This window comes from Oncorhynchus keta, chromosome 35 (genome assembly GCF_023373465.1).
Source record: "Oncorhynchus keta strain PuntledgeMale-10-30-2019 chromosome 35, Oket_V2, whole genome shotgun sequence".
NCBI lineage: Eukaryota > Metazoa > Chordata > Actinopteri > Salmoniformes > Salmonidae > Oncorhynchus > Oncorhynchus keta.
In genome coordinates, this window is record NC_068455.1 from 77,972,724 (window position 1) to 78,000,223 (window position 27,500).

Here is a 27,500-nt window from a genome sequence, read left to right on the forward strand (position 1 = left end):
CTCCAGGTGGTCCTCTCTAGGTGGTCCTCTCCTCCTCTCTAGGTGGTCCTCTCCTCTCTAGGTGGTCCTCTCCTCCTCTCTAGGTGGTCCTCTCCTCCTCTCTAGGTGGTCCTCTCCTCTCTAGGTGGTCCTCTCCTCCTCTCTAGGTGGTCCTCTCTAGGTGGTCCTCTCTAGGTGGTCCTCTCCTCTCTAGGTGGTCCTCTCCTCCTCTCTAGGTGGTCCTCTCCTCCTCTCTAGGTGGTCCTCTCCTCCTCTCTAGGTGGTCCTCTCCTCTCTAGGTGGTCCTCTCCTCCTCTCTAGGTGGTCCTCTCCTCCTCTCTAGGTGGTCCTCTCCTCCTCTAGGTTGTCCTCTCTAGGTGGTCCTCTCCTCCTCTAGGTTGTCCTCTCTAGGTGGTCCTCTCCTCCTCTCTAGGTGGTCCTCTCCTCCTCTCTAGGTGGTCCTCTCCTCCTCTCTAGGTGGTCCTCTCCTCCTCTCTAGGTGGTCCCTCCTCCTCTCTAGGTGGTCCTCTCCTCCTCTCTAGGTGGTCCTTTCCTCTCTAGGTGGTCCTCTCCTCCTCTCTAGGTGGTCCTCTCCTCCTCTCTAGGTGGTCCTCTCCTCTCTAGGTGGTCCTCTCCTCTCTAGGTGGTCCTCTCCTCCTCTCTAGGTGGTCCTCTCTAGGTGGTCCTCTCTAGGTGGTCCTCTCTAGGTTGTCCTCTCTAGATGGTCCTCTCGAGGTGGTCCTCTCCTCCTCTCCAGGTGGTCCTCTCTAGGTGGTCCTCTCCTCCTCTCTAGGTGGTCCTCTCCTCCTCTCTAGGTGGGCCTCTCCTCCTCTCTAGGTGGTCCTCTCTAGGTGGTCCTCTCTAGGTGGTTCTCTCCACCTCTCTGGGTGGTCCTCTCTGGGTGGTCCTCTCTGGGTGGTCCTCTCTGGGTGGTCCTCTCTGATAATCTCTCTACTTCCCTCCTCTTCTCTAGGTGGTCCTCCCCACCCTGGTGTCTCTGAGGATTGTCCTGATAATCTCTCTACTTCCCTCCTCTTCTCTAGGTGGTCCTCTCCACCCTGGTGTCTCTGAGGATTGTCCTGATAATCTCTCTACTTCCCTCCTCTTCTCTAGGTGGTCCTCCCCACCCTGGTGTCTCTGAGGATTGTCCTGATAATCTCTCTACTTCCCTCCTCTTCTCTAGGTGGTCCTCCCCACCTTGGCCTCTTTGAGGATTGCTGTGTTTGAGGAGAATGGGAAGTTTCTGGGACATCGGATCTGTCCTGTGTCAACTATCCGCCCCGGTCAGTACTCAGTACGGCTGGATTCAGGCATTCAGACTTATTGTAATCTGTTACCATGGGGATTCATTTGCAATATTTTGTTTTAAAATCTAATTGTATTTGTCACATGCGCCGAATATAACAGGTGTAGTAGACATTACAGTGAAATGCTTACTTTACAAGCCCTTAACCAACAATGCAGTTTAAAGAAAATGCCTTAAAAAAGTAAGAGGTAGGAATAACAAATGATTAAAGAGTAGCAGGAAATGACAATAGCGGGGCGATATACAGGGGGTACCGGTACAGAGTCAATGTGGAGGCTATATACAGGGGGTACTGGTACAGAGTCAATGTGGAGGTTATATACAGGGTGTACCGATACAGAGTCAATGTGGAGGCTATATACAGGGGGTACCGGTACAGAGTCAATGTGGAGGCTATATACAGGGGGTACCGGTACAGAGTCAGTGTGGAGGCTATATACAGGGGGTACCGGTACAGAGTCAATGTGGAGGCTATATACAGGGGGTACCGGTACAGAGTCAATGTGGAGGCTATATACAGGGGTACTGGTACAGAGTCAATGTGGAGGCTATATACAGGGGTACCGGTACAGAGTCAGTGTGGAGGCTATATACAGGGGGTACCGGTACAGAGTCAATGTGGAGGCTATATACAGGGGGTACCGGTACAGAGTCAATGTGGAGGCTATATACAGGTGGTACCGGTACAGAGTCAATGTGGAGGTTATATACAGGGGGTACCGGTACAGAGTCAATGTGGAGGCTATATACAGGGGGTACCGGTACAGAGTCAATGTGGAGGCTATATACAGGGGGTACTGGTACAGAGTCAATGTGGAGGCTATATACAGGGGGTGCCAGTACAGAGTCAATGTGGAGGCTATATACAGTGGGTACCGGTACAGAGTCAATGTGGAGGCTATATACAGGGGGTACCGGTACAGAGTCAATGTGGAGGCTATATACAGGGGGTACCGGTACAGAGTCAATGTGGAGGCTATATACAGGGGGTACCGGTACAGAGTCAATGTGGAGGCTATATACAGGGGGTACTGGTACAGAGTCAATGTGGAGGCTATATACAGGGGGTACCGGTACAGAGTCAATGTGGAGGTTATATACAGGGGGTTCTGGTACAGAGTCAATGTGGAGGCTATATACAGGGGGTACCGGTACAGAGTCAATGTGGAGGCTATATACAGGGGTACCGGTACAGAGTCAATGTGGAGGCTATATACAGGGGGTACCGGTACAGAGTCAATGTGGAGGTTATATACAGGGGGTTCTGGTACAGAGTCAGTGTGGAGGTTATATACAGGGGGTACCGGTACAGAGTCAATGTGGAGGCTATATACAGGGGGTACCGGTACAGAGTCAATGTGGAGGCTATATACAGGGGGTACCGGTACAGAGTCAATGTGGAGGCTATATACAGGGGGTACCGGTACAGAGTCAATGTGGAGGTTATATACAGGGGGTACCGGTACGGAGTCAATGTGGGGGCTATAGACAGGGGGTACCGGTACAGAGTCAATGTGGAGGCTATATACAGCGGGTACCGGTACAGAGTCAATGTGGAGGCTATATACAGGGGGTACCGGGACAGAGTCAATGTGGAGGCTATATACAGGGGGTACCGGTACAGAGTCAATGTGGAGGCTATAGACAGGCGGAACCGGTACAGAGTCAATGTGGAGGCTATATACAGGGGGTACCGGTACAGAGTCAATGTGGAGGCTATATACAGGGTGTACCGGTACAGAGTCAATGTGGAGGCTATATACAGGGGGTACCGGTACAGAGTCAATGTGGGGGCTATAGACAGGGGGTACTGGTACAGAGTCAATGTGGGGGCTATAGACAGGGGGTACCGGTACAGAGTCAATGTGGAGGCTATAGACAGGCGGAACCGGTACAGAGTCAATGTGGAGGCTATATACAGGGGGTACCGGTACAGAGTCAAGGTGGAGACTATAAACAGGGGGTACCGGTACAGAGTCAATGTGTCAATGTGGAGGCTATATACAGGGGGTACCGGTACAGAGTCAAGGTGGAGACTATAAACAGGGGGTACCAGTACAGAGTCAATGTGTCAATGTGCAAGGGCACCGGTGTTGAGGTAATTATGTACATGTAGGTAGATTTATTAAAGTGGCTATGCATAGATAATAACAGAGAATAGCAGCAGCTTGGTGGTTGGTGGGGGGCAATGCAAATAGTCTGGGTAGCCATTTGATTGCATGTTCAGGAGTCTTATGGCTTGGGGGGTAGAAGCTGTTTAGAAGTCTCTTGGACCTATACTTGGCGCTAAGGTACCGCTTGCCGTGCGGTAGCAGAGAGAACAGTCTATGACTAGGGTGGCTGGAGTCTTTGCCATTTTTAGGGCCTTCCTCTGACACCACCTGGTATAGAGGTCCTGAATGGCAGGAAGCTTGGCCCCAGTGATGTTCTGGGCCGTACTCACTACCCTCTGTAGTGCCTTGCCGTCAGAGGCCGATCAGTTGCCATACCAGGAAGTGATGCAACCCGTCAGAATGCTCTCGATGGTGCAGCTGTAAAACTTTTTGAGGATCTGAGGACCCATGCCAAATCTTTTCAGTCCCCTGAGGGGGAATAGATTTTGTCGTGCCCTCTTCACAACTGTCTTGGTGTGTTTGGGACCATGTTAGTTTGTTGGCGATGTGGACGCCGAGGAACTTAAAGCTCTCAACCTGCTCCACTACAGCCCCGTTGATGAGAAAGCGGGCGTGCTCGGTCCTCCTCAATCTATTATCATAATGGTGAATCACCTCTGTTGTTTTCTTGGGATCTTTGAACGTGTGTGTTTTTTAAAATCGTGTGTGTGTGTGTGTGTGTGTGTGTGTGTGTGTGTGTGTGTGTGTGTGTGTGTGTGTGTGTGTGTGTGTGTGTATGTGTATGTGTGTGTGTGTGTGTGTGTGTGTTGTAGGTTACCACTACATCAGCCTGAAGAACGAGATGAATCAACCTCTGATGCTGCCCTCCCTCCTGGTCTACACCGAGGCTCAAGACTACGTTCCTAATGAACACCAGGGTAAGAAAATACACTACCCATAACCCTTTAGGAATAAACTACCCATAACCCTTTAGGACTAACCTAACCGTAACCCTTTAGGACTAACCTACCCATAACCCTTTAGGACTAACCTAACCATAACCCTTTAGGACTAACCTAACCATAACCCTTTAGGACTAACCTAACCATAACCCTTTAGGACTAACCTACCCATAACCCTTTAGGAATAAACTACCCATAACCCTTTAGGACTAACCTAACCATAACCCTCTAGGAATAAACTACCCATAACCCTTTAGGACTAAACTACCCATAACCCTCTAGGACTAAACTACCCATAACCCTTTAGGACTAAACTACCCATAACCCTCTAGGACTAAACTACCCATAACCCTCTAGGACTAAACTACCCATAACCCTCTAGGACTAAACTACCCATAACCCTTTAGGACTAAACTACCCATAATCCTTTAGGACTAAACTACCCATAATCCTTTAGGACTACATTCTTAAAGGACACCAGGGTGAAACTACACTATCTATAACCTCCTGGGACCCCACTACCCATAACCTCCCGAGACCACACTACCCATAATCCCCAGGGACTACACTACCCATAATCCCCTGGGACCACACTACCCATAATCCCCTGGGACCACACTACCCATAATCCCCAGGGACTACACTACCCATAATCCTCTGGGATCACACTACCCATAATCCCCGGGGACCACACTACCCATAATCCCCAGGGACAGCACTATCCATAACCTCCTGAGACCACACTACCCCATAATCCCCTGGGACCACACTACCCATAATCCCCTGGGATTAACACCAAGTATGTGTGTTCATTACGACGATTTGTAACGGAAAGAGTTTCTGTTGGAAGAGTTCAGGTTGGTCCCTCTCCGTTGTCATTCCGTTTGGTGATGAAATGGTGATCAGTTAGCGGTTTCCGTTGGAAAATGTCATGAATACGCCCCAGTTATGGAAAATACTACATTTTTACTGGGAGAACTCGTTCACCTACTAAGGAAATTACTTTGACATAATTTCCTGCACTTAAATGCAACTACAAATGTGTGTGTGTGTACCAGGCACATTGCTCCTTGTGTGTTACAGAGTATGCAGAAGCCTTAACCAACCCCATGAAACGTGTGTTATAGAGTATGCAGAAGCCTTAACCAACCCCATGAAACATGTCAGAGTATGCAGAAGCCTTAACCAACCCCATGAAACATGTTAGAGTATGCAGAAGCCTTAACCAACCCCATGAAACATGTTAGAGTATGCAGAAGCCTTAACCAACCCCATGAAACATGTGTTACAGAGTATGCAGAAGCCTTAACCAACCCCATGAAACGTGTTAGAGTATGCAGAAGCCTTAACCAACCCCATGAAACGTGTGTTACAGAGTATGCAGAAGCCTTAACCAACCCCATGAAACATGTGTTACAGAGTATGCAGAAGCCTTAACCAACCCCATGAAACGTGTGTTACAGAGTATGCAGAAGCCTTAACCAACCCCATGAAACATGTGTTACAGAGTATGCAGAAGCCTTAACCAACCCCATGAAACATGTTAGAGTATGCAGAAGCCTTAACCAACCCCATGAAACATGTTAGAGTATGCAGAAGCCTTAACCAACCCCATGAAACATGTGTTACAGAGTATGCAGAAGCCTTAACCAACCCCATGAAACGTGTTAGAGTATGCAGAAGCCTTAACCAACCCCATGAAACGTGTTAGAGTATGCAGAAGCCTTAACCAACCCCATGAAACGTGTTAGAGTATGCAGAAGCCTTAACCAACCCCATGAAACATGTGTTACAGAGTATGCAGAAGCCTTAACCAACCCCATGAAACATGTTAGAGTATGCAGAAGCCTTAACCAACCCCATGAAACGTGTTAGAGTATGCAGAAGCCTTAACCAACCCCATGAAACATGTGTTATAGAGTATGCAGAAGCCTTAACCAACCTCATGAAACGTGTTAGAGTATGCAGAAGCCTTAACCAACCCCATGAAACATGTTAGAGTATGCAGAAGCCTTAACCAACCCCATGAAACATGTTAGAGTATGCAGAAGCCTTAACCAACCCCATGAAACGCGTTAGAGTATGCAGAAGCCTTAACCAACCCCATGAAACGTGTTAGAGTATGCAGAAGCCTTAACCAACCCCATGAAACATGTTAGAGTATGCAGAAGCCTTAACCAACCCCATGAAACATGTTAGAGTATGCAGAAGCCTTAACCAACCCCATGAAACGTGTGTTACAGAGTATGCAGAAGCCTTAACCAACCCCATGAAACATGTTAGAGTATGCAGAAGCCTTAACCAACCCCATGAAACGTGTGTTACAGAGTATGCAGAAGCCTTAACCAACCCCATGAAACGTGTGTTATAGAGTATGCAGAAGCCTTAACCAACCTCATGAAACGTGTTAGAGTATGCAGAAGCCTTAACCAACCCCATGAAACATGTGTTATAGAGTATGCAGAAGCCTTAACCAACCTCATGAAACGTGTTAGAGTATGCAGAAGCCTTAACCAACCCCATGAAACGTGTTAGAGTATGCAGAAGCCTTAACCAACCCCATGAAACATGTGTTACAGAGTATGCAGAAGCCTTAACCAACCCCATGAAACGTGTTAGAGTATGCAGAAGCCTTAACCAACCCCATGAAACATGTTAGAGTATGCAGAAGCCTTAACCAACCCCATGAAACATGTTAGAGTATGCAGAAGCCTTAACCAACCCCATGAAACATGTTAGAGTATGCAGAAGCCTTAACAAACCCCATGAAACGTGTTAGAGTATGCAGAAGCCTTAACCAACCCCATGAAACGTGTTAGAGTATGCAGAAGCCTTAACCAACCCCATGAAACATGTCAGAGTATGCAGAAGCCTTAACCAACCCCATGAAACGTGTTAGAGTATGCAGAAGCCTTAACCAACCCCATGAAACGTGTTAGAGTATGCAGAAGCCTTAACCAACCCCATGAAACGTGTTAGAGTATGCAGAAGCCTTAACCAACCCCATGAAACGTGTGTTACAGAGTATGCAGAAGCCTTAACCAACCCCATGAAACATGTTAGAGTATGCAGAAGCCTTAACCAACCCAATGAAACGTGTGTTATAGAGTATGCAGAAGCCTTGACCAACCCCATGAAACATTACAGTCTCCTGGTCCAGAGAGACAGACAGCTGGCGTCTCTAATGGAGGACAACGGTGAGGTGAGGACACAGACGCTCACACACTGACAGGCAGAGAGAGACAGCTTGCTGCTTTCCCCCTCTGTCCATTCACAACCATTACTATGAACACCAGCCCCCACTACCTAAGTTACAAGTTTAAAGAGGTCACCCAGATTTCCAAAAGTACATGTTTGGTTTCCTTATCAAGTAAGCGGTCTAGGAATAAGGCTAGACCACCATCCATTATAAGGCTTAGGTTATGTTGCCCTGGTTAACCGTGTGTGTGTGTGTGTAGAGTGTTTTTGAGCAGCCAAAGGAGGGAGGGCCGGATTTGGAAGGTGACGCCCCTCTTGTGAAGATCCCCTCCCCCTCCATCCCGTCCCCGCCCCGTCGATGACATCGTTGACCTCACCAGCTCACCTGGTCCAGGTAGGGCTACGTTGTTACAGAGGAGGCTGGTGGGAGGAGGCGTGATATATCATACATCAGACGGATACCGTCCTGTTGATTCCATTCCAGCTATGTTACGATGCTGTGTGATATACATACTAGTCTACCTAGGTCTCCGCCCACCAGCCACTTCAATTCAATGTGTCTCTTGATATTTACATACAATTATTTCCCCTTACCGTGCTGTGTGATATACATACTAGTTACCGTGCTGTGTGATATACATACTAGTTACCGTGCTGTGTGATATACATACTAGTCATGTTACCGTGCTGTGTGATATACATACTAGTCATGTTACCGTGCTGTGTGATATACATACTAGTCATGTTACCGTGCTGTGTGATATACATACTAGTCATGTTACCGTGCTGTGTGATATACATACTAGTCATGTTACCGTGCTGTGTGATATACATACTAGTCATGTTACCATGCTGTGTGATATACATACTAGTCATGTTACCGTGCTGTGTGATATACATACTAGTTACCGTGCTGTGTGATATACATACTAGTCATGTTACCGTGCTGTGTGATATACATACTAGTTACCGTGCTGTGTGATATACATACTAGTTACCGTGCTGTGTGATATACATACTAGTCATGTTACCGTGCTGTGTGATATACATACTAGTTACCGTGCTGTGTGATATACATACTAGTCATGTTACCGTGCTGTGTGATATACATACTAGTTACCGTGCTGTGTGATATACATACTAGTCATGTTACCGTGCTGTGTGATATACATACTAGTTACCGTGCTGTGTGATATACATACTAGTTACCGTGCTGTGTGATATACATACTAGTCATGTTACCGTGCTGTGTGATATACATACTAGTCATGTTACCGTGCTGTGTGATATACATACTAGTCATGTTACCGTGCTGTGTGATATACATACTAGTCATGTTACCGTGCTGTGTGATATACATACTAGTCATGTTACCGTGCTGTGTGATATACATACTAGTCATGTTACCATGCTGTGTGATATACATACTAGTTACCGTGCTGTGTGATATACATACTAGTTACCGTGCTGTGTGATATACATACCAGTTACCGTGCTGTGTGATATACATACTAGTCAGTTACCGTGCTGTGTGATATACATACTAGTTACCGTGCTGTGTGATATACATACTAGTTACCGTGCTGTGTGATATACATACCAGTTACCGTGCTGTGTGATATACATACTAGTTACCGTGCTGTGTGATGAACATACTAGTTACCGTGCTGTGTGATATACATACCAGTTACCGTGCTGTGTGATATACATACTAGTTACCGTGCTGTGTGATATACATACCAGTTACCGTGCTGTGTGATATACATACTAGTTACCGTGCTGTGTGATGAACATACCAGTTACCGTGCTGTGTGATATACATACCAGTTACCGTGCTGTGTGATATACATACTAGTTACCGTGCTGTGTGATATACATACTAGTTACCGTGCTGTGTGATATACATACTAGTTACCGTGCTGTGTGATATACATACCGTGCTGTGTGATATACATACCAGTTACCGTGCTGTGTGATATACATACCAGTTACCGTGCTGTGTGATGTACATACTAGTTACCGTGCTGTGTGATATACATACTAGTTACCGTGCTGTGTGATATACATACTAGTTACCGTGCTGTGTGATATACATACTAGTTACCGTGCTGTGTGATATACATACTAGTTACCGTGCTGTGTGATATACATACTAGTTACCGTGCTGTGTGATATACATACTAGTCATGTTACCATGCTGTGTGATGTACATACTAGTTACCGTGCTGTGTGATATACATACTAGTCATGTTACCGTGCTGTGTGATATACATACTAGTCATGTTACCGTGCTGTGTGATATACATACTAGTCATGTTACCGTGCTGTGTGATATACATACTAGTCATGTTACCGTGCTGTGTGATATACATACTAGTCATGTTACCGTGCTGTGTGATATACATACTAGTCATGTTACTGTGCTGTGTGATATACATACTAGTCATGTTACCGTGCTGTGTGATATACATATTAGTCATGTTACCGTGCTGTGTGATATACATACTAGTTACCGTGCTGTGTGATATACATACTAGTCATGTTACCGTGCTGTGTGATATACATACTAGTCATGTTACCGTGCTGTGTGATATACATACTAGTTACCGTGCTGTGTGATATACATACTAGTTACCGTGCTGTGTGATATACATACTAGTCATGTTACCGTGCTGTGTGATATACATACTAGTCATGTTACCGTGCTGTGTGATATACATACTAGTCATGTTACCGTGCTGTGTGATATACATACTAGTCATGTTACCGTGCTGTGTGATATACATACTAGTCATGTTACCGTGCTGTGTGATATACATACTAGTCATGTTACCATGCTGTGTGATATACATACTAGTTACCGTGCTGTGTGATATACATACTAGTTACCGTGCTGTGTGATATACATACCAGTTACCGTGCTGTGTGATATACATACCAGTTACCGTGCTGTGTGATATACATACTAGTTACCGTGCTGTGTGATATACATACTAGTTACCGTGCTGTGTGATATACATACCAGTTACCGTGCTGTGTGATATACATACTAGTTACCGTGCTGTGTGATGATACATACTAGTTACCGTGCTGTGTGATATACATACCAGTTACCGTGCTGTGTGATATACATACTAGTTACCGTGCTGTGTGATATACATACCAGTTACCGTGCTGTGTGATATACATACTAGTTACCGTGCTGTGTGATGAACATACCAGTTACCGTGCTGTGTGATATACATACCAGTTACCGTGCTGTGTGATATACATACTAGTTACCGTGCTGTGTGATATACATACTAGTTACCGTGCTGTGTGATATACATACTAGTTACCGTGCTGTGTGATATACATACTAGTTACCGTGCTGTGTGATATACATACCAGTTACCGTGCTGTGTGATATACATACCAGTTACCGTGCTGTGTGATGTACATACTAGTTACCGTGCTGTGTGATATACATACTAGTTACCGTGCTGTGTGATATACATACTAGTTACCGTGCTGTGTGATATACATACTAGTTACCGTGCTGTGTGATATACATACTAGTTACCGTGCTGTGTGATATACATACTAGTTACCGTGCTGTGTGATATACATACTAGTCATGTTACCGTGCTGTGTGATATACATACTAGTTACCGTGCTGTGTGATATACATACTAGTCATGTTACCGTGCTGTGTGATATACATACTAGTCATGTTACCGTGCTGTGTGATATACATACTAGTCATGTTACCGTGCTGTGTGATATACATACTAGTCATGTTACCGTGCTGTGTGATATACATACTAGTTACCGTGCTGTGTGATATACATACTAGTCATGTTACCGTGCTGTGTGATATACATACTAGTCATGTTACCGTGCTGTGTGATATACATACTAGTCATGTTGCCGTGCTGTGTGATATACATACTAGTCATGTTACCGTGCTGTGTGATATACATACTAGTCATGTTACCATGCTGTGTGATATACATACTAGTCATGTTACCGTGCTGTGTGATATACATACTAGTCATGTTACCGTGCTGTGTGATATACATACTAGTCATGTTACCGTGCTGTGTGATATACATACTAGTTACCGTGCTGTGTGATATACATACTAGTTACCGTGCTGTGTGATATACATACTAGTCATGTTACCGTGCTGTGTGATATACATACTAGTTACCGTGCTGTGTGATATACATACTAGTCATGTTACCGTGCTGTGTGATATACATACCAGTCATGTCATCGTGCTGTGTGATATACATACTAGTTACCATGCTGTGTGATATACATACTAGTCATGTTACCGTGCTGTGTGATATACATACTAGTCATGTTACCATGCTGTGTGATATACATACTAGTCATGTTACCGTGCTGTGTGATATACATACTAGTCATGTTACCGTGCTGTGTGATATACATACTAGTCATGTTGCCGTGCTGTGTGATATACATACTAGTTATCGTGCTGTGTGATATACATACTAGTCATGTTACCATGCTGTGTGATATACATACTAGTTACCGTGCTGTGTGATATACATACTAGTCATGTTACCGTGCTGTGTGATATACATACTAGTCATGTTACCGTGCTGTGTGATATACATACTAGTCATGTTACCATGCTGTGTGATATACATACTAGTCATGTTACCATGCTGTGTGATACACATACTAGTTACCGTGCTGTGTGATATACATACTAGTCATGTTACCGTGCTGTGTGATATACATACCAGTCATGTTATCGTGCTGTGTGATATACATACTAGTTACCGTGCTGTGTGATATACATACTAGTCATGTTACCATGCTGTGTGATATACATACTAGTCATGTTACCGTGCTGTGTGATATACATACTAGTTACCGTGCTGTGTGATATACATACTAGTTACCGTGCTGTGTGATATACATACTAGTTACCGTGCTGTGTGATATACATACTAGTTACCGTGCTGTGTGATATACATACTAGTCATGTTACCATGCTGTGTGATATACATACTAGTCATGTTACCGTGCTGTGTGATATACATACTAGTCATGTTACCATGCTGTGTGATATACATACCAGTCATGTTACCGTGCTGTGTGATATACATACTAGTCATGTTACCGTGCTGTGTGATATACATACTAGTCATGTTACCGTGCTGTGTGATATACATACTAGTCATGTTACCATGCTGTGTGATATACATACTAGTTACCGTGCTGTGTGATATACATACTAGTCATGTTACCATGCTGTGTGATATACATACTAGTCATGTTACCGTGCTGTGTGATATACATACTAGTCATGTTACCGTGCTGTGTGATATACATACTAGTTACCGTGCTGTGTGATATACATACTAGTCATGTTACCATGCTGTGTGATATACATACTAGTCATGTTACCGTGCTGTGTGATATACATACTAGTCATGTTACCGTGCTGTGTGATATACATACTAGTCATGTTACCGTGCTGTGTGATATACATACTAGTCATGTTACCGTGCTGTGTGATATACATACTAGTTACCGTGCTGTGTGATATACATACTAGTCATGTTACCGTGCTGTGTGATATACATACCAGTCATGTTACCATGCTGTGTGATATACATACTAGTCATGTTACCGTGCTGTGTGATATACATACCAGTTACCGTGCTGTGTGATATACATACCAGTCATGTTACCATGCTGTGTGATATACATACTAGTCATGTTACCGTGCTGTGTGATATACATACTAGTTACCATGCTGTGTGATATACATACTAGTTACCATGCTGTGTGATATACATACTAGTTACCGTGCTGTGTGATATACATACAGTTACCGTGCTGTGTGATATACCACCCACCACGTGCTGTGTGATATACATACTAGTTACCGTGCTGTGTGATATACATACCAGTATGTTACCGTGCTGTGTGATATACATACTACATACCCATATGGCTCATGTTACCGTGCTGTGTGATATACATACTAGGTAAAGTTACCGTGCTGTGTGATATCAGTTCACTGTTACCGTGCTGTGTGATATACATACTAGTTAGTGCTGTGTGATATACACGCGTTACCGTGCTGTGTGATATACATACTAGTCATGTTACCATGCTGTGTGATATACAACCACTCATGTTACCGTGCTGTGTGATATACATACTAGTTACCGTGCTGTGTGATATACATACTAGTCATGTTACTATGTTAGTCCGTGCTGTGTGATATACATACTAGTCATGTTACCGTGCTGTGTGATATACATACTAGTTACCGTGCTGTGTGATATACATACCAGTCATGTTGCCGTGCTGTGTGATATACATACTAGTCATGTTACCGTGCTGTGTGATATACATACTAGTCATGTTACCGTGCTGTGTGATATACATACTAGTTGTTACCGTGCTGTGTGATATACATACCAGTCATGTTACCGTGCTGTGTGATATACATACTATCTTACCGTGCTGTGTGATATACATACCTAGTCATGTTACCGTGCTGTGTGATAAACATACCAGTCATGTTGCCGTGCTGTGTGATATACATACTAGTTACCGTGCTGTGTGATATACATACTAGTCATGTTACCGTGCTGTGTGATATACATACTAGTTACCGTGCTGTGTGATATACATACTAGTTACCGTGCTGTGTGATATACATACTAGTCATGTTACCGTGCTGTGTGATATACATACTAGTTACCGTGCTGTGTGATATACATACTAGTTACCGTGCTGTGTGATATACATACTAGTCATGTTACCGTGCTGTGTGATATACTCTGTGTGATATACATACTAGTCTGTTACACGTGCTGTGTGATATACATACTAGTCATGTTACCAGGTGCTGTGTGATATACATACTAGTCATGTTACCGTGCTGTGTGATATACATACTAGTCATGTTAAATGCTGTGTGATATACATACTAGTCATGTTACCGTGCTGTGTGATATACATACTAGTCATGTTACCGTGCTGTGTGATATACATACTAGTTACCGTGCTGTGTGATATACATACTAGTCATGTTACCGTGCTGTGTGATATACATACTAGTCATGTTACCGTGCTGTGTGATATACATACTAGTTACCGTGCTGTGTGATATACATACTAGTTACCGTGCTGTGTGATATACATACCAGTTACCGTGCTGTGTGATGAACATACTAGTTACCGTGCTGTGTGATATACATACTAGTTACCGTGCTGTGTGATATACATACTAGTTACCGTGCTGTGTGATGATACATACTAGTTACCGTGCTGTGTGATATACATACTAGTTACCGTGCTGTGTGATATACATACTAGTTACCGTGCTGTGTGATATACATACTAGTTACCGTGCTGTGTGATATACATACTAGTCATGTTACCGTGCTGTGTGATATACATACTAGTCATGTTACCGTGCTGTGTGATATACATACTAGTCATGTTACCGTGCTGTGTGATATACATACATACTAGTTACCGTGCTGTGTGATATACATACTAGTCATGTTACCATGCTGTGTGATATACATACTAGTCATGTTACCGTGCTGTGTGATATACATACTAGTTACCGTGCTGTGTGATATACATACTAGTTACCGTGCTGTGTGATATACATACTAGTTACCGTGCTGTGTGATATACATACTAGTCATGTTACCGTGCTGTGTGATATACATACTAGTCATGTTGCCGTGCTGTGTGATGAACATACTAGTTACCGTGCTGTGTGATATACATACTAGTCATGTTACCGTGCTGTGTGATATACATACTAGTCATGTTGCCGTGCTGTGTGATGAACATACTAGTTACCATGCTGTGTGATATACATACTAGTCATGTTACCATGCTGTGTGATATACATACTAGTTACCGTGCTGTGTGATATACATACTAGTTATGTTACCATGCTGTGTGATATACATACTAGTTACCGTGCTGTGTGATATACATACTAGTCATGTTACCGTTCTGTGTGATATACATACTAGTTACCGTGCTGTGTGATATACATACTAGTCATGTTACCATGCTGTGTGATATACATACTAGTCATGTTACCGTGCTGTGTGATATACATACTAGTTACCGTGCTGTGTGATATACATACTGGTTACCGTGCTGTGTGATATACATACTAGTCATGTTACCATGCTGTGTGATATACATACTAGTCATTTACCGTGCTGTGTGATATACATACTAGTTACCGTGCTGTGTGATATACATACTAGTTACCGTGCTGTGTGATATACATACTAGTCATGTTACCATGCTGTGTGATATACATACTAGTCATGTTACCGTGCTGTGTGATATACATACTAGTTACCGTGCTGTGTGATATACATACTAGTTACCGTGCTGTGTGATATACATACTAGTCATGTTACCGTGCTGTGTGATATACATACCAGTCATGTTACCATGCTGTGTGATATACATACTAGTCATGTTACCGTGCTGTGTGATATACATACTAGTTACCATGCTGTGTGATATACATACTAGTTACCATGCTGTGTGATATACATACTAGTTACCGTGCTGTGTGATATACATACCAGTCATGTTACCGTGCTGTGTGATATACATACTAGTTACCGTGCTGTGTGATATACATACTAGTTACCGTGCTGTGTGATATACATACCAGTCATGTTACCGTGCTGTGTGATATACATACTAGTTACCGTGCTGTGTGATATACATACTAGTCATGTTACCGTGCTGTGTGATATACATACTAGTCATGTTACCGTGCTGTGTGATATACATACTAGTCATGTTACCATGCTGTGTGATATACAAACTAGTTACCGTGCTGTGTGATATACATACTAGTTACCGTGCTGTGTGATATACATACTAGTTACCGTGCTGTGTGATATACATACTAGTCATGTTACCGTGCTGTGTGATATACATACTAGTCATGTTGCCGTGCTGTGTGATGAACATACTAGTTACCGTGCTGTGTGATATACATACTAGTCATGTTACCGTGCTGTGTGATATACATACTAGTCATGTTGCCGTGCTGTGTGATGAACATACTAGTTACCATGCTGTGTGATATACATACTAGTCATGTTACCATGCTGTGTGATATACATACTAGTTACCGTGCTGTGTGATATACATACTAGTTATGTTACCATGCTGTGTGATATACATACTAGTTACATACTAGTTACCGTGCTGTGTGATATACATACTAGTCATGTTACCGTTCTGTGTGATATACATACTAGTTACCGTGCTGTGTGATATACATACTAGTCATGTTACCATGCTGTGTGATATACATACTAGTCATGTTACCGTGCTGTGTGATATACATACTAGTTACCGTGCTGTGTGATATACATACTGGTTACCGTGCTGTGTGATATACATACTAGTCATGTTACCATGCTGTGTGATATACATACTAGTCATGTTACCGTGCTGTGTGATATACATACTAGTTACCGTGCTGTGTGATATACATACTAGTTACCGTGCTGTGTGATATACATACTAGTCATGTTACCATGCTGTGTGATATACATACTAGTCATGTTACCGTGCTGTGTGATATACATACTAGTTACCGTGCTGTGTGATATACATACTAGTTACCGTGCTGTGTGATATACATACTAGTCATGTTACCATGCTGTGTGATATACATACTAGTTACCATGCTGTGTGATATACATACTAGTCATGTTACCATGCTGTGTGATATACATACTAGTTACCGTGCTGTGTGATATACATACTAGTTACCATGCTGTGTGATATACATACTAGTTACCATGCTCTGTGATATACATACTAGTCATGTTACCGTGCTGTGTGATATACATACTAGTTACCGTGCTGTGTGATATACATACTAGTTACCGTGCTGTGTGATATACATACCAGTCATGTTGCCGTGCTGTGTGATATACATACTAGTTACCGTGCTGTGTGATATACATACTAGTTACCATGCTGTGTGATATACATACTAGTCATGTTACCGTGCTGTGTGATATACATACTAGTTACCGTGCTGTGTGATATACATACTAGTTACCGTGCTGTGTGATATACATACCAGTCATGTTGCCGTGCTGTGTGATATACATACTAGTTACCGTGCTGTGTGATATACATACTAGTCATGTTACCGTGCTGTGTGATATACATACTAGTTACCGTGCTGTGTGATAAACATACCAGTCATGTTACCGTGCTGTGTGATATACATACTAGTTACCGTGCTGTGTGATATACATACTAGTTACCGTGCTGTGTGATAAACATACCAGTCATGTTACCGTGCTGTGTGATATACATACTAGTTACCGTGCTGTGTGATATACATACTAGTTACCGTGCTGTGTGATAAACATACCAGTCATGTTACCGTGCTGTGTGATGAACATACCAGTTATGTTACCGTGCTGTGTGATATACATACTAGTTACCGTGCTGTGTGATAAACATACCAGTCATGTTACCGTGCTGTGTGATATACATACTAGTCATGTTACCGTGCTGTGTGATATACATACTAGTTACCGTGCTGTGTGATATACATACTAGTTACCGTGCTGTGTGATATACATACTAGTCATGTTACCGTGCTGTGTGATATACATACTAGTTACCGTGCTGTGTGATATACATACTAGTCATGTTACCGTGCTGTGTGATATACATACTAGTCATGTTACCATGCTGCTGTGTGATATACATACCAGTCATGTTGCCGTGCTGTGTGATATACATACCAGTCATGTTGCCGTGCTGTGTGATATACATACTAGTTACCGTGCTGTGTGATATACATACTAGTTACCGTGCTGTGTGATAAACATACCAGTCATGTTACCGTGCTGTGTGATATACATACTAGTCATGTTGCCGTGCTGTGTGATATACATACTAGTTACCGTGCTGTGTGATATACATACTAGTTACCGTGCTGTGTGATAAACATACCAGTCATGTTACCATGCTGTGTGATATACATACTAGTCATGTTACCGTGCTGTGTGATATACATACTAGTTACCGTGCTGTGTGATATACATACCAGTCATGTTACCGTGCTGTTTGATATACATACTAGTTACCGTGCTGTGTGATATACATACCAGTCATGTTGCCGTGCTGTGTGATATACATACTAGTCATGTTACCGTGCTGTGTGATATACATACTAGTTACCGTGCTGTGTGATATACATACTAGTTACCGTGCTGTGTGATAAACATACCAGTCATGTTACCGTGCTGTGTGATGAACATACCAGTCATGTCATGTCCCTGTCTCCATGTTTCAGGCCAGAAAGAGGATCTTATTGCAATAGTCCTGACAAGTAAGTACACCCCGTTCCACTCACTATCGCCATCATGTGGTGGGAGGCCAAATCGATCAGATAATTCCACTGTTTCTCTCTCTCGCTCTCTCCCCCTTCCCCCTTTCTCTCCCCCTTCCCCCCATTCTCTCCCCCTTCCCCCCTTTCTCTCCCCCTTCCCCCATTCTCTCCCCTTCCCCATTTCTCTCCCTCTTCCCCCCTTTCTCTCCCCCTTCCCCCCATTCTCTCCCCCTTCCCCCCATTCTCTCCCCCTTCCCCCATTTCTCTCCCTCTTCCCCCATTTCTCTCCCTCTTCCCCGATGTCTCTCCACCTCTCTCAGATCTCCAGGCTCAGTCTATTGAAGAGCTGAAACAGCAGAGGTCATATCTGAAGCTGTTTAACAAACAGTGTAAAGAACTCCAAGAGCTCCGTAAGAAACACCTGAAGAAGGTTAGACTGAGAATCACTCTCACCTCCGTCTCCCATTGGAAATAGTAACTGGCAGAGATCTTACCAACGAACAACAATAATATATTTATTCATCGGTAAGAAATACGGCTTGTGATTATCGAACATTTAGACGTGTGTGTGTGTTAACAGGTATGGTCCCTGAGTAAAGAACAGAAGAGTCGCTTTAGCCAGCTCCACTCTGACACACAGAAACAACGCAGTCAGATGGAGAAACACCTGAAATCCAGCATGAAGAAGAAGTAAGATGGAGGGATGAAGAGGGGAACAGTATGGGGGATGAAGAGGGGCAGGATGGGGGATGAAGAGGGGCAGGATGGGGGATGAAGAGGGGCAGGGTGGGGGATGAAGAGAGGCAGGGTGGGGATGGGGGATGAAGAGGGGCAGGGTGGGGGATGAAGAGGGGCAGGATGGGGGATGAAGAGGGGCAGGATGGGGGATGAAGAGGGGCAGGGATGGGGGATGAAGAGGGGCAGGATGGGGGATGAAGAGGGGGACAGTATGGGGGATGAAGAGGGGCAGGATGGGGGATGAAGAGGGGCAGGATGGGGGATGAAGAGGGGCAGGGGGGATGAAGAGAGGCAGGGTGGGGGATGAAGAGGGGCAGGGTGGGGGATGAAGAGGGGCAGGATGGGGGATGAAGAGGGGCAGGGAGGGGGATGAAGAGGGGCAGGGGGGGATGAAGAGAGGCAGGGTGGGGGATGAAGAGGGGCAGGGTGGGGGATGAAGAGGGGCAGGATGGGGGATGAAGAGGGGCAGGGTGGGGGATGAAGAGGGGCAGGGAGGGGGATGAAGAGGGGCAGGGTGGGGGATGAAGAGGGGCAGGATGGGGGATGAAGAGGGGCAGGGTGGGGGATGAAGAGGGGCAGGATGGGGGATGAAGAGGGGCAGGATGGGGGATGAAGAGGGGTGGGATGGGGGATGAAGAGGGGCAGGGTGGGGGATGAAGAGGGGCAGGATGGGGGATGAAGAGGGGCAGGGTGGGGGATGAAGAGGGGCAGGATGGGGGATGAAGAGGTGCAGGATGGGGGATGAAGAGGGGCAGGGTGGGGGATGAAGAGGGGCAGGATGGGGGATGAAGAGGGGCAGGGGGGGGATGAAGAGAGGCAGGGTGGGGGATGAAGAGGGGCAGGGTGGGGGATGAAGAGGGGCAGGATGGGGGATGAAGAGGGGCAGGATGGGGGATGAAGAGGGGCAGGATGGGGGATGAAGAGGGGCAGGGTGGGGGATGAAGAGGGGCAGGATGGGGGATGAAGAGGGGCAGGATGGGGGATGAAGAGGGGCAGGGTGGGGGATGAAGAGGGGCAGGGTGGGGGATGAAGAGGGGCAGGGTGGGGGATGAAGAGGGGCAGGATGGGGGATGAAGAGGGGCAGGATGGGGGATGAAGAGGGGCAGGATGGGGGATGAAGAGGGGCAGGGAGGGGGATGAAGAGGAGGGGGAGACATTCCAAACAATCCATCAACTCAGGGCTGTATTCATTGGCTAGACATTGTAGCAAATCGTTTTGCAAAAACAAAAACAAAAAGTTTACTCCAAATAGAAGACATTTTGCAGAGAGTTTCTATTGACCTGGGAGTGTGTGTGTGTGTGTGTGTGTGTGTGTGTGTGTGTGTGTGTGTGTGTGTGTGTGTGTGTGTGTGTGTGTGTGTGTGTGTGTGTGTGTGTGTGTGTGTGTGTGTGTGTGTGTGTGTGTGTGTGTGTGTGTGTCAGGCAGTCAGCAGAGCCGGTGCAGAGGCAGCTGACAGCGTTGGAGGCGGAGCTACAGAAACAGACAGTGCAGCTCAGGGAGTGGCAGATGGAGGAGCTTCTCAAACTACGACAAGAACAACACTCACTGGAGAGAAAGAAGAGACACACACACCTACAAGAGGTACACACACACACCTACAAGAGGTACACACACACACCTACAAGAGGTACACACACACACCTACAAGAGGTACACACACACCTACAAGAGGTATACACACACACCTACAAGAGGTACACACACACACCTACAGGAGGTACACACACACCTACAAGAGGTACACACACACACACCTACAAGAGGTACATACACACACCTACAAGAGGTACACACACACACCTACAAGAGGTACACACACACACCTACAAGAGGTACACACACACACCTACAAGAGGTACACACACACACCTACAAGAGGTACACACACACACACCTACAAGAGGTACACACACACCTACAAGAGGTACACACACACCTACAAGAGGTACACACACACACCTACAAGAGGTACACACACACCTACAAGAGGTACACACACACACCTACAAGAGGTACACACACACCTACAAGAGGTACACACACACCTACAAGAGGTACACACACACACACCTACAAGAGGTACACACACACACACACACACACCTACAAGAGGTACACACACACACACACCTACAAGAGGTACACACACACACACCTACAAGAGGTACACACACCTACAAGAGGTACACACACACACACACACCTACAAGAGGTACACACACACCTACAAGAGGTACACACACACCTACAAGAGGTACACACACACCTACAAGAGGTACACACACACACCTACAAGAGGTACACACACACCTACAAGAGGTACACACACACACCTACAAGAGGTACACACACACACCTACAAGAGGTACACACACACCTACAAGAGGTACACACACACCTACAAGAGGTACACACACACCTACAAGAGGTACACACACACCTACAAGAGGTACACACACACCTACAAGAGGTACACACACACCTACAAGAGGTACACACACCTACAAGAGGTACACACACACCTAAAGAGGTACACACACACCTACAAGAGGTACACACACACACCTACAAGAGGTACACACACACACACCTACAAGAGGTACACACACACACACACCTACAAGAGGTACACACACACACACCTACAAGAGGTACACACATCTACAAGAGGTACACACACACATCTACAATAGGTACACACACATACACACACCTACAAGAGGTACACACACACACCTACAAGAGGTACACACACACACACACACCTACAAGAGGTACACACACACACACCTACAAGAGGTACACACACACACCTACAAGAGGTACACACACACACACACCTACAAGAGGTACACACACACCTACAAGAGGTACACACACACACACACACACACACACCTACAAGAGGCACACACACACCTACAAGAGGCACACACACACCTACAAGAGGTACACACACACACACCTACGAGTGGTCACACTCTCTCAGCCCTCTATCTATGTGCCCCAGCTGTCTCGGAAACTGGAGGAGACGGCCCAGGAATGCCAGCCGGCTCAACTGAAAAACCTCAAGGACATCTGTGCTAGGTAAGATGGTTCTACCAATTTAAACCCACTGTTAGAGCACACCTTTCAGGACCTGAAGTTATTCTCTAGGACACCTTTCAGGACCTGAAGTTATTCTCTAGGACACCTTTCAGGACCTGACGTTATTCTGTAGGACACCTTTCAGGACCTGACGTTATTCTGTAGGACACCTTTCAGGACCTGACGTTATTCTGTAGGACACCTTTCAGGACCTGAAGTTATTCTCTAGGACACCTTTCAGGACCTGACGTTATTCTCTAGGACACCTTTCAGGACCTGAATTTATTCTCTAGGACACCTTTCAGGACCTGAAGTTATTCTCTAGGACACCTTTCAGGGCCTGAAGTTATTCTCTAGGACACCTTTCAGGTCCTGAAGTTATTCTCTAGGACACCTTTCAGGACCTGAATTTATTCTCTAGGACACCTTTCAGGACCTGAAGTTATTCTCTAGGACACCTTTCAGGACCTGAAGTTATTCTCTAGGACACCTTTCAGGACCTGAATTTATTCTCTAGGACACCTTTCAGGACCTGAAGTTATTCTCTAGGACACCTTTCAGGACCTGAAGTTATTCTCTAGGACACCTTTCAGGACCTGACGTTATTCTCTAGGACACCTTTCAGGACCTGAAGTTATTCTGTAGGACACCTTTCAGGACCTGACGTTATTCTGTAGGACACCTTTCAGGACCTGACGTTATTCTGTAGGACACCTTTCAGGACCTGAAGTTATTCTCTAGGACACCTTTCAGGACCTGACGTTATTCTCTAGGACACCTTTCAGGACCTGAATTTATTCTCTAGGACACCTTTCAGGACCTGAAGTTATTCTCTAGGACACCTTTCAGGACCTGAAGTTATTCTGTGAGAGAATTCTCATCCTAATATTTATATTTTTCTTAATTCCATTCTTTTGACTTTAGATGTGTATGTATTGTCGTGATTTTTTAGATATTACCGCACTGTTGGAGCTAGAAGCACAAACATTTCACTACACCTGCAATAACATCTGCTAACCATGTGTATGTGACCAATAACATCTGCTAACCATGTGTATAATAACATCTGCTAACCATGTGTATAATAACATCTGCTAACCATGTGTATAATAACATCTGCTAACCATGTGTATAATAACATCTGCTAACCATGTGTATAATAACATCTGCTAACCATGTGTATAATAACATCTGCTAACCATGTGTATAATAACATCTGCTAACCATGTGTATAATAACATCTGCTAACCATGTGACCAATAACATCTGCGAACCATGTGACCAATAACATCTGCTAACCATGTGACCAATAACATCTGCTAACCATGTGACCAATAACATCTGCTCACCATGTGACCAATAAGATTTGATTTGATTTGTAAAATACTGTTTTCTGATCATTTCTAATAATAATTTATTGGATTCATCGGAGAGCTTTTCCATCCCTCAAAGCACTTGCATAGTAAGGAGGAATCTGGCCTCGTCCACCACCTAGATGATGACATTTGTACCAGAACTCTGACCACATATCAGCTGTCATAAAAACTGTATTACTCACAATGTACCTAGTCAGTTATTCTGATGGAATCACTTCCTGGTCTGATACAATCGCAAGCTGTCTTCTACTTTTAAGGTTTAAAGGTGCCCTACTGTCCTTCTTGAAATGTTGTTGATCTGGTTATCGATGTTGTTGATCTGGTTATACCGATGTTGTTGATCTGGTTATACCGATGTTGTTGATCTGGTTATACCGATGTTGTTGATCTGGTTATACCGATGTTGTTGATCTGGTTATACCGATGTTGTTGATCTGGTTATACTGTTGTTGTTGATCTGGTTATACCGATGTTGTTGATCTGGTTATACCGATGTTGTTGATCTGGTTATACTGTTGTTGTTGATCTGGTTATAACGTTGTTGTTGATCTGGTTATACCGATGTTGTTGATCTGGTTATACTGTTGTTGTTGATCTGGTTATACCGTTGTTGTTGATCTGGTTGTAACGTTGTTGTTGATCTGGTTATACCGATGTTGTTGATCTGGTTATACTGTTGTTGTTGATCTGGTTATACCGTTGTTGTTGATCTGGTTGTAACGTTGTTGTTGATCTGGTTATACCGTTGTTGTTGATCTGGTTATACTGTTGTTGTTGATCTGGTTATACTGTTGTTGTTGATCTGGTTATACTGTTGTTGTTGATCTGGTTATACTGTTGTTGTTGATCTGGTTATACCGATGTTGTTGATCTGGTTATACCGATGTTGTTGATCTGGTTATACCGATGTTGTTGATCTGGTTATAACGTTGTTGATCTGGTTATACTGTTGTTGATCTGGTTATACTGATGTTGTTGATCTGGTTATAACGTTGTTGTTGTTGTTGTTGATCTGGTTATACTGTTGTTGATCTGGTTATACCGATGTTGATCTGGTTGTTGATGATCTGGTTGTTGTTGTTGTTATTGATCTGGTTATAACGTTGTTGTTGTTGTTGATCTGGTTATAACGTTGTTGTTGTTGTTGTTGATCTGGTTATAACGTTGTTGTTGTTGTTGTTGTTGATGATCTGGTTATAATGTTGTTGTTGTTGTTGATGATCTGGTTATAACGTTGTTGTTGTTGTTGATCTGGTTATAACGTTGTTGTTGTTGTTGTTGTTGATGATCTGGTTATAATGTTGTTGTTGTTGTTGTTGATGATCTGGTTATAACGTTGTTGTTGTTGTTGTTGTTGATGATCTGGTTATAATGTTGTTGTTGTTGTTGATCTGGTTATAACGTTGTTGTTGTTGATGATCTGGTTATAACGTTGTTGTTGTTGTTGTTGTTGATGATCTGGTTATAATGTTGTTGTTGTTGATGATCTGGTTATAACGTTGTTGTTGTTGATGATCTGGTTATAACGTTGTTGTTGTTGTTGTTGATCTGGTTATAACGTTGTTGTTGTTGTTGTTGTTGATCTGGTTATAACGTTGTTGTTGTTGATGATCTGGTTATAACGTTGTTGTTGTTGATGATCTGGTTATAACGTTGTTGTTGTTGATGATCTGGTTATAACGTTGTTGTTGTTGTTGATCTGGTTATAACGTTGTTGTTGTTGTTGTTGATGATCTGGTTATAACATTGTTGTTGTTGTTGTTGATCTGGTTATAACGTTGTTGTTGATGATCTGGTTATAACGTTGTTGTTGTTGTTGATGATCTGGTTATAACATTGTTGTTGTTGTTGATGATCTGGTTATAACGTTGTTGTTGTTGTTGTTGTTGATGATCTGGTTATAACGTTGTTGTTGTTGTTGTTGATCTGGTTATAACGTTGTTGTTGTTGTTGTTGTTGATGATCTGGTTATAACGTTGTTGTTGATGATCTGGTTATAACGTTGTTGTTGTTGTTGTTGTTGATGATCTGGTTATAATGTTGTTGTTGTTGTTGATGATCTGGTTATAACGTTGTTGTTGTTGTTGTTGTTGATCTGGTTATAACGTTGTTGTTGATGATCTGGTTATAACGTTGTTGTTGTTGTTGTTGATGATCTGGTTATAACGTTGTTGTTGTTGATGATCTGGTTATAACGTTGTTGTTGTTGTTGATGATCTGGTTATAACGTTGTTGTTGTTGATGATGATCTGGTTATAACGTTGTTGTTGTTGTTGTTGATGATCTGGTTATAACGTTGTTGTTGTTGATGATCTGGTTATAACGTTGTTGTTGTTGTTGTTGATCTGGTTATAACGTTGTTGTTGTTGTTGATGATCTGGTTATAACGTTGTTGTTGTTGTTGTTGATGATCTGGTTATAACGTTGTTGTTGTTGATGATCTGGTTATAACGTTGTTGTTGTTGTTGTTGATCTGGTTATAACGTTGTTGTTGTTGTTGATGATCTGGTTATAACGTTGTTGTTGTTGATGATCTGGTTATAACGTTGTTGTTGTTGTTGTTGATGATCTGGTTATAACGTTGTTGTTGTTGATGATCTGGTTATAACGTTGTTGTTGTTGATGATCTGGTTATAACGTTGTTGTTGTTGTTGTTGATGATCTGGTTATAACGTTGTTGTTGTTGTTGTTGATCTGGTTATAACGTTGTTGTTGTTGATGATCTGGTTATAACGTTGTTGTTGTTGATGATCTGGTTATAACGTTGTTGTTGTTGTTGATCTGGTTATAACGTTGTTGTTGTTGATGATCTGGTTATAACGTTGTTGTTGTTGTTGTTGATCTGGTTATAACGTTGTTGTTGTTGTTGATGATCTGGTTATAACGTTGTTGTTGTTGTTGATGATCTGGTTATAACGTTGTTGTTGTTGATCTGGTTATACCGATGTTGTTGATCTGGTTATACCGATGTTGTTGATCTGGTTATAACGATGTTGTTGATCTGGTTATAACGTTGTTGTTGTTGTTGATCTGGTTATAACGTTGTTGTTGTTGTTGATGATCTGGTTATAATGTTGTTGTTGTTGTTGATGATCTGGTTATAACGTTGTTGTTGTTGATGATCTGGTTATAACGTTGTTGTTGTTGATGATCTGGTTATAACGTTGTTGTTGTTGTTGTTGTTGTTGTTGATGATCTGGTTATAACGTTGTTGTTGTTGTTGTTGTTGTTGTTGATGATCTGGTTATAACGTTGTTGTTGTTGATGATCTGGTTATAACGTTGTTGTTGATGATCTGGTTATAACATTGTTGTTGTTGTTGTTGATCTGGTTATAACGTTGTTGTTGATGATCTGGTT

At 43.6% G+C, this 27,500-nt stretch overlaps 1 protein-coding gene and 1 long non-coding RNA gene across 7 annotated transcripts in view; one reads left to right on the forward strand and one right to left on the reverse strand.

Annotated features, from left to right (window-relative positions):
• The window catches only part of LOC127915537 (1-phosphatidylinositol 4,5-bisphosphate phosphodiesterase beta-3-like), a 157,136-nt gene that overhangs the window by 121,838 nt on the left and 7,798 nt on the right, over positions 1 to 27,500 (forward strand). Inside the window, exons 21-29 of the mRNA XM_052495711.1 lie at positions 1,163 to 1,262; positions 4,212 to 4,316; positions 7,448 to 7,542; positions 7,799 to 7,892; positions 18,904 to 18,939; positions 19,260 to 19,369; positions 19,520 to 19,629; positions 21,100 to 21,259; positions 22,689 to 22,765. Coding sequence (XP_052351671.1) covers positions 1,163 to 1,262; positions 4,212 to 4,316; positions 7,448 to 7,542; positions 7,799 to 7,892; positions 18,904 to 18,939; positions 19,260 to 19,369; positions 19,520 to 19,629; positions 21,100 to 21,259; positions 22,689 to 22,765 — 887 coding nt within the window. The remainder of the gene's footprint in view (positions 1 to 1,162; positions 1,263 to 4,211; positions 4,317 to 7,447; positions 7,543 to 7,798; positions 7,893 to 18,903; positions 18,940 to 19,259; positions 19,370 to 19,519; positions 19,630 to 21,099; positions 21,260 to 22,688; positions 22,766 to 27,500) is intronic.
• Positions 21,271 to 22,436, reverse strand: LOC127916309 (uncharacterized). Of its 6 annotated transcripts, none has more exons than XR_008094317.1 (3): positions 22,392 to 22,436; positions 21,364 to 21,432; positions 21,271 to 21,319 (listed from the first exon to the last, which is right to left on the reverse strand). It is a non-coding gene; the product is annotated as an uncharacterized LOC127916309 (long non-coding RNA). The 6 variants fall into 6 exon arrangements; XR_008094315.1 differs by lacking the exon at positions 22,392 to 22,436 and adding an exon at positions 22,221 to 22,273; XR_008094316.1 differs by lacking the exon at positions 22,392 to 22,436 and adding an exon at positions 21,989 to 22,033.